The sequence below is a fragment of the Cryptomeria japonica genome, chromosome 5 (assembly GCF_030272615.1).
Source record: "Cryptomeria japonica chromosome 5, Sugi_1.0, whole genome shotgun sequence".
Lineage (NCBI taxonomy): Eukaryota > Viridiplantae > Streptophyta > Pinopsida > Cupressales > Cupressaceae > Cryptomeria > Cryptomeria japonica.
Genome location: NC_081409.1, coordinates 198,192,085 through 198,199,979, shown reverse-complemented (window position 1 = coordinate 198,199,979; position 7,895 = coordinate 198,192,085). Strand labels below are relative to the sequence as shown.

Genomic DNA, 7,895 nt, shown 5'->3' with positions numbered 1-7,895 from the left:
AATTTGGCATTGTTCTCGAGTGGCTCATGCATTAAATATTGATACGATTTTCCCTGCCTTTGGTTTTGTTGGTTGCGTTGTTTCCTTGGTAAGATTTTTTCTTGAGCTGCATAGTGTCTTGTCTTTCTCTGTGTCATATGTTTTTCAGGCTAGGGTCTTATCTTTCGTAGGTAAAATGTATTTTTTTTGAATTGTGGGTTTAAAATTGATTTTTTAATGTAGAAAAACATGTTCACAACTTGATACCCATTACAATATGTCAAAGGTGTGAGTCATTTTTCAAAGGTTACTGAACAATCAAGTAAGGTCATAATTTTGTATCTGTTGCCTCAAGCTATTTTTTCACTTTTTCCAATTATGGCCCCTTTTCTTGGGCCTAGCAGGCAAATTTTAAAACTGAAGAAGAAGCTCAACTGAAAGTTTTGTATTTACTGCCAAGCTTCTTTGGGTCAAGTAGGTAGAGTTAAAAACTAAGAACCAACTTAGCTGATAAGTTTGTAATTTTTACCTCTGTTTTTTTATCAACTATGCAGATTTAAAAATTAAAAAACCACCTTGCTTGATAATTTTGTATTTGTTACGTCTTTTTTGGAAAGTCTATAATTTTGTATTTTGTTACCTTGGAAAAATAGGAAACAAACCTTTCAATTTGTTGGGCAGTCAAAGTTTGCATGTATAGTTTGCATGTAGATTAATCTCAATATTTATGAATGTTTGTTTTTTATGTTGCACTTTCCTTTGGAGGATTTATTTGAATATGCTATTCAACCTTTCTTTATGCTGCTTATTGTTCTATAGACATTGTCCGCTCTCACAAAAGATCCATTCCTCCAATTGTAAAGAGCATTAAGCACTATGTCATCTTCTACCAGCTCTCTTGCTCCATCACAATAGCCTCCCCCAGACACTTCGGTAAGATAATCCATTCTATGTTGTTGCACATTTCAAGATATGAGCATTCTTTTGGGTGTTTCAACATCACACAAAAACATCACCTGTATACATGTTTCACTGCATCTACATAGTTGTCATCATTCCCATGTTTCATAGTCTGGACATATATTCTATCCATCCATTGGCAAAAAAAAAAATTCTCACAAACATATTGACTTGTAGAAATATACAGGGACCCATTCTTTTATTCAAAACTGCTCCACCATCTTCTAATATGGTTGTCATTCTATTATCTTGTTGCATACATAAATATATAGAATCCCACCAGTTTGGATATATATATATATATATATATATATATATATATATATATATATATATATATATATATATATATATATATATATATATATATATATATATATATATATATATATATATATATCTTGCCAAACATAGTTTTCTTTTACCAAATCTGCATTGTTGCTATGAAACTTCCCTTGTATATACATTTAGTCTTATTGTCCTCTCCTTGTAGGGACTTAACGACCACCTCAAGCTTACCCCATATGCAATCTGATGTATGAATGTTGGAGACGATATCCCTTCACCATTGCTACAACTTTTGTCATTTGAAAAAATGGCTGGTGATCCAAATGACAATGACAGATACAAAATAGTCTTGTCTGATGGCACGCATATGCAGTTGGCCATTTTGTCACCCAAGTATGCTGACTTATTGCATGCGGAGATGTTGAAGATAGGTTCTGTTCTTTTGTTGACAAACTATGCTTGTCGATATGTTTGGAACACAAGGTAGCTTCTATAGTCTGTTTTCCTCATTTATGTGAACCTATTTCTATGCTATTTACAAATGTATTTCCTACAATTGAGAAAACCTCCTTCTTCCTTTTACAGGACCATCTCATTATATTCACTCTAGATGTCAAAAAAATGAATTGTGATTTGGTTGGAAAACCTAGATACCTCTTTAAAGAACGGGAAGAGCAAACGTTGGGCTGAGAAATCCCGCCCTCCACTAAACGTGCTCTTAAATTCGGTGCAGATCTGCCTTCTCCACAAAATGCTCCCTCTGAAAATATCAGCCCTATTAAAAGCTTGAACCCTTAGCAAAACAATTGGACAATAAAAGGTCAAGTAACAAATAAGAGAAAAATGCATCAATATAATATGACAAAACGCAATGGTCAAGTTTTTAGTTTTGATATTATAGACGAAGAGGGTTGTGAAGTTAGAATTACTTCCTTTGATGAAATAGTAGAATTGCACTATCACCAAGTTGAAAAAGGAGCTTCATATGTTGTTTCCAAAGGTTCTGTAAAAGATGCAAACACAGTATACAATAAGCTTAACAGCCACCTTGAGATTATCTTGACTGAAACTTCAATTTTGAAGTGGTGAGCCCCTGATTCTGTTGAGACAAAAAAAATCACTTCACCCCTATTAATGAAGTTCTTACCAGCACCAACAATACTTTGGTTGATGTTATTGGTGTTGTTGTCAATGTCAGAGAGATTTTTGTAATTCATAGAAAGGATGGCTCTACTGTAAACAAGAGAATAGTAAAAATAAATGATATGTCATCTTTGACAATTGATGTTAACCTTTGGGGACCGCCATCAGAACAACTAGGCAATGACTTGAAGAATATGCATGCATCTGGAACATTTGTCATCCTTGCTGTTCAAAATGCAAGGATTGGTTATTTCAATGGAAAAGTTATTAATATTTCAGCCTCAGCAACTTTCAAAATTAACCCTTCCATTCCTGAAGCAGACCCCCTCCATTTAAGAGGCTCTGTCCAACAATGCCTTGATTCACACTCTTTGGGTGTGCTTGCCAAAAAAAACCAGTATCAAAGAATGTCAATTGCATCCATCCTACAACGTCTTAGCGTTGTGCCAGAAACCATTGAGACTACTATTACAGTTGTCTTGCGATTCATTAAGGAGGACCAGTTTTATTATACAACTTGCCCATTACATTTCAACGGTAAAGAATGTAAAACGAAATGTAGTAAATTAGTTGAGAATTTGTGGCTCTGCCCTAGGTGTCAAACACAATTCCCTGAATGTAATTACAAATACCTCCTACAGATGAAACTACAAGATCAAATAGGAACTGTTTGGGCTAATGCATTTGATGAGGTTGGTACAGAACTATTGGCTCTATCTGCAAAGGAATTATGCATGTTGTAATATAACTTAACAACAGAAAAACACCTTGCAACATACTTAATAAAGCTATGTTCAACCACTATAGTTTTACAGTTTTGGTGTCTACTGACATGTTGTCCTTGATTTTAGCATGGCCAAAATCGTGAGGCAACCCTACGAAACTGGTCCATTTCCTACCTTATGGTCTTCGGGAGAGCTTAATCGACTTCGTCGGTTAGTTCATTTTGTTCCTTGTTTTTTTGTTTTTATTGTTTTCCTAGTTCCTTTAAGTTTGCAATTTTACCTGCAGTTCGGCCTGTAAAGTCCAAACTACAGGGTTCTTTTTGCTAAATACACTTCAGACTTTAAAGTCCAATGTGTATTTGTAGGCTTTCTTGCCTGCAGTTCAGACTTTAAAGTCCGAACTGCAGGTGGTCTTTGCCTGCAGTTCAGACTTTAAAGTCCGAACTGCAGGTGGTTTTTCCGAAGGTTTCATGTCAGACTTTAAAGTCCGACATGCAAGTTTTCCTATCTGCATGTCGGACTTTAAAGTCTGACATGCAACTGCGAGTTGTATTAAATTTCGCATTAATTGATGAATTGGGGTTTGATTAAATGCTTTTTAAAGTTAATTTTCGCGTTTTAATCTTCATTTTGGTTTGTCTCGCGTGTTCCCTCCTCCATTTTCTCACCTTGACTCAGATCGGATCGCTCCATTGTCGGTTTTTTTCGATCATCATAGTGGAAGAGGTAGGGTTTTGGTTTCTTTTCAGGTTTTTTGGTTCTTGTTTGCTTTTGTTTTTCTGTTCGCTCTGTCTTTTTTCCTTTTGGATTTTTGTTGTCGAGGGAGCAATCGGATTTTAAAATCCCGATTGCTCCTTCCTCCTTATCCTTCCCTTTTCCTAAATGTCTCTGCATATTGGGCTTTAAAGCCCGTTATGCAATATACGGTCGAACCTCCGCATATCGGATTTTAAAGTCTGATATGCGGGATCATAACCTTCGCATATCAGACTTTAAAGTCCAATATGCGGAGAAGTAAAGGTCTGACTGACATGTCGGGTTTTAAAACCCGACATGACAGTCAGAGATTTTCCCCAACCTGCACATCGGACTTTAAAGTCCGATGTGCAAGTTGATTTTTTCCCAGATTGCACATCAGACTTTAAAGTTCGATGTGCTAATCAACTTTATTTACCATTGCACATCAGCCTTTAAAGTTCAATGTGCTAATCAAGGTGTTTTCAATTACACTTCGGACTTTAAAGTCCGATGTGCAATTTTTGTTTTCAAAAGAGTAGGTCAGACTTTTTTCCCCGACCTGCTGTTTTTGGCAGTTTTACTCCTAAGCCTATTTTGAGTTCCATTTTTTGATCCATTTGAGAAAAAATGATTTTGATAATGATGAATAGCTAATCATCAGTGTTGGATGCAGTCATCAAGAATGTCAAAGCTCCCTCACAACAAGCCCGAGTCTTCCTCAGGTCAATTGGAACCTTCTCCAATTAAAGCATCATCAAGAAAGATGAAATATAAGTACGACAGGTACTTGAATCTGTACCCAGAGAGTTCAGTAGACTCAAATATTAAGGAGATCAGAGACGACGAAATTGGGCATGTTGATATGCAAGAATTTGTTGACCGAGTTCAAAAGGCTCCTGCACATCTAACCAGTTTAATCAAACCTGAGCTACATAAGTATGCATCTTTCCCAGTTGCGGCTCATGATCCTGAATTTGTACTGGCAGTAGCTAATCACTTTGATCCAAACACAAGACAAGTAAAAGATGAAGATCAGAATGTCATCATGACCCTAGATAGTGTATTCTTCAATAGTATCTTCAAAGCTTCATCAGTTGAAGTAGCTGATATTTCTCAAGAAAGTGCTCAAGAGTACTATGAGAAACATGAGGATAAATGCAAAAAGGTGATCAAATACTATTTATCTCTCTACTGCAAGAAGTTCCCTCACCTCACGATGGCCTAAGTCCTTCCACAAGAGTGATTTTAATGAGGAATATAACGATATGGTCACCATGTTATCTAGAGTGAGAGGGTTAAAAGACTCTCATTATTTTCAAAACTGGATATCTTATTATATAAATATAATCAGAAAGGGATCCACAAGAATCGATTGGGGAGAGCAGATCAGTGATGTGCTTTATGCTCAATTGAAGGAGGTCAAGGTAACACTGAAGTTTTACATGACCTTGTACTTGGTTTATGCAGCTGCTTTGATGAGGCAATATCCAGGCTTGTCTACCAAGGGTGACAGAGGATTGGTGCCCGTTTGGGAGTACTATGACTAGCTGACAATCAAGAATCAAGGTAATCATTATAGGAGGGTTAATGACACTTTCTTTGTTGTATGGAAGTGTATTTTTGATAAAGGCCTGCAAAAGAGAAGAATATTAGAGGCCGCTTACAGCAGGGTGTCTCATTTTAGGTGTGTATTTCTACAGTTTCCCACATTCACTTATATCCGGATTGGATGTTTCTCAAGTGAGCCCTTCATTCTTCCAAGGTTCCCTTCAGATAAAATCGTCCTTGTGGAGTTGTGCAGACAAATGATTAGTGTGCATGAAAAACAATTACAAGCACATAAGACAGGGTTGAAATTCCCAGAATCAATTGGCAAATACTCAGTGCTAACCAATCCTAAGGCCAAAAATATGGAAAAAGAAATGCAGTGGAATACCATGAGAAGATTCAAGGCCCGAACCAATTTTGATTTTCAGGGTATAAAGAAAAAACTCAAAAGGACTTATACTCATGTTTACAGGTTTGAGGATGTTTGGGCAGATTGTTAGAATGAGGAGGATATAAGGAGGATGGATTTCAACTGCCTTACTATGGAACAAATTGAAAATTTGGATTTAGCTAAGATCCCAATGAACATGGAAGACACAGATGACATAGTGGACCCTGTCTATTATGAGAGGAAGATTGCTGACTCCCCACTTCCACTTGTGTAATGGTCGAAGAAAGAAAGCAAATCTATTACCCAGAGGATATCTCCTATCTTAGCAAACACAAATGCATGGCTGGTAAAGAAAAACCTCAGGATGAAACAACTTCCTGCTAGCTCAGGATATGATGACAATAGTGATGGCCCATTAGGCAAGACAACTACAGTTGAAACAAGAACGAAAAGCAGGGAAGACCCGTAAGCACTACCCTCAGCTCCTGTGGTACAATCAAAGGGTAAAGGACCCAAAATCAAATTTATAGTTAAAGGATCGAAGAAGGGTGAATCATCATCTGCATCATAGGAAGCAGTAGTGAAAGAGCCAGAACAACCACCTGCCAGTAAAGTTGGAAAGGGAAAGGAGGTTGAAGAAGGTGAAATTCCTCAACAAGAGGAAGTACAGGCAGAAGAAGTATCACATCCAATTGAAGTAGATGCCTCAACCGCTTCACAAGTAGTCATCCACTCTGTTGAATCTGACTCTGATGAAGAGGATCAAGATTTTCAAGAAGATGGAGATCTAAGTATGGGTATGACGCAATCAGAGAACGTTGGTCAATTTTTTACAATAACCAACTTCTCTAATTTAGATGATATCCCTTCATCTACTTTTGAATCCACCATGATGGATTTTAATGAAACCTTGCAAGATGCACTTGCAGAACAGGTTTCAGTAGATTTACCTGCCACTACTACCACCATCACAACAATTCCTCCATTGTTAAGTGCTGAAGTTAAATTCACGGCACCCTCAACTCTCCCATCTGTAACTAAAGAGGTAGCAGTAACAAATGTTCCACTAGATACCTCAATATCAGCACCATCAGTAACACTTACAACTGCCCCAAGCTCCAGTTAACCTGCTCCTGAAGCTTCAACTCAAAATCAACAAGGAGCTACTATTCCATCATCCAATCCAGAATTACCCCCTTGGATAGAAGTAGTGGCCCCTAAGAGGAAAAAAAAGGTGATATCTCCAGATGAATTAGACTTTGAACTTCTAGTTCCTCCAAAGCCTAAGGGAATGAAAAAGTCAAAGATAGTATCTCGGGTGGTAGTAGACCCAGCTTCCAAGAGAAAATATGTTGAAGCTATGGTGTCATCATCAGACAAGGACAAAGGCAACATACGATCAGAAGATTATACCATGCAGGTCATAGAGCTCGGGGTGGAAACACATGAGAGTGTGAAATTAGATTCTCAGACAACCTTTAATTCTTTGTTGAGAAGATTGGATTAGGAGAGGGATGAGAAAAGCATCTTGAAGCAGAAGTGTGAACAGTTAACCAATGTTCTTTTAAAGGTAACACAATCTTCTCAAGAGGTTGAACCCATAGGATCCTCAATAGATACCGAATCCCTCAAGAAGATTGAACAGGTGGGAGCTAAAGGCCGAGTGATGGATGAGTGGATCTCATGACTAAGGTCAGAAGGCTCTCATCTTTTGAGCTTAACAGTGGAACTATTGTCTGATTATGAAGTAATCCAAAGTTGAATGCAAGGACTCAAAACCTCTTTATCATAGGAGATTGAGAAAGTTGTGAAAAGTACTACCTTGTCGAGGAAAATGGAGGACTTTAGGATAGATGTCCTGGTTGAGAATAAGGCAATTCCCACAAGGGAGAAATACATCTAGATCTTGTCTTTATTGTCTCACAAGCAAGAGACAATGAAGTTAATGATTGCAGAGCTGGACCAGGAGAAGAAAGAAGGTGATGACGAGGTTGACCTTATTTTTGCCAAAGTTGGTGATCTACCTTGCTATTTATATGATGGCAATCAAAATCTCGTCACTGCTGAAGTTGTCAAGTAGGAATTCCTTTCCTTGATGGATCAATGCATGGTACAAGATTTTT

At 37.5% G+C, this 7,895-nt stretch overlaps 1 protein-coding gene across 1 annotated transcript; it reads left to right on the top strand.

Annotated features, from left to right (window-relative positions):
- Positions 1-1,534: 1,534 nt before the first annotated feature.
- LOC131875804 (replication protein A 70 kDa DNA-binding subunit A-like) lies at positions 1,535-3,628 on the top strand. Its single transcript, XM_059220482.1, has 3 exons — positions 1,535-1,710; positions 2,426-3,062; positions 3,461-3,628. Exons 1-3 carry the CDS (start codon positions 1,535-1,537, stop codon positions 3,626-3,628), a joined length of 981 nt encoding a protein of 326 aa, XP_059076465.1.
- The last annotated feature ends 4,267 nt before the right edge of the window (positions 3,629-7,895 follow it).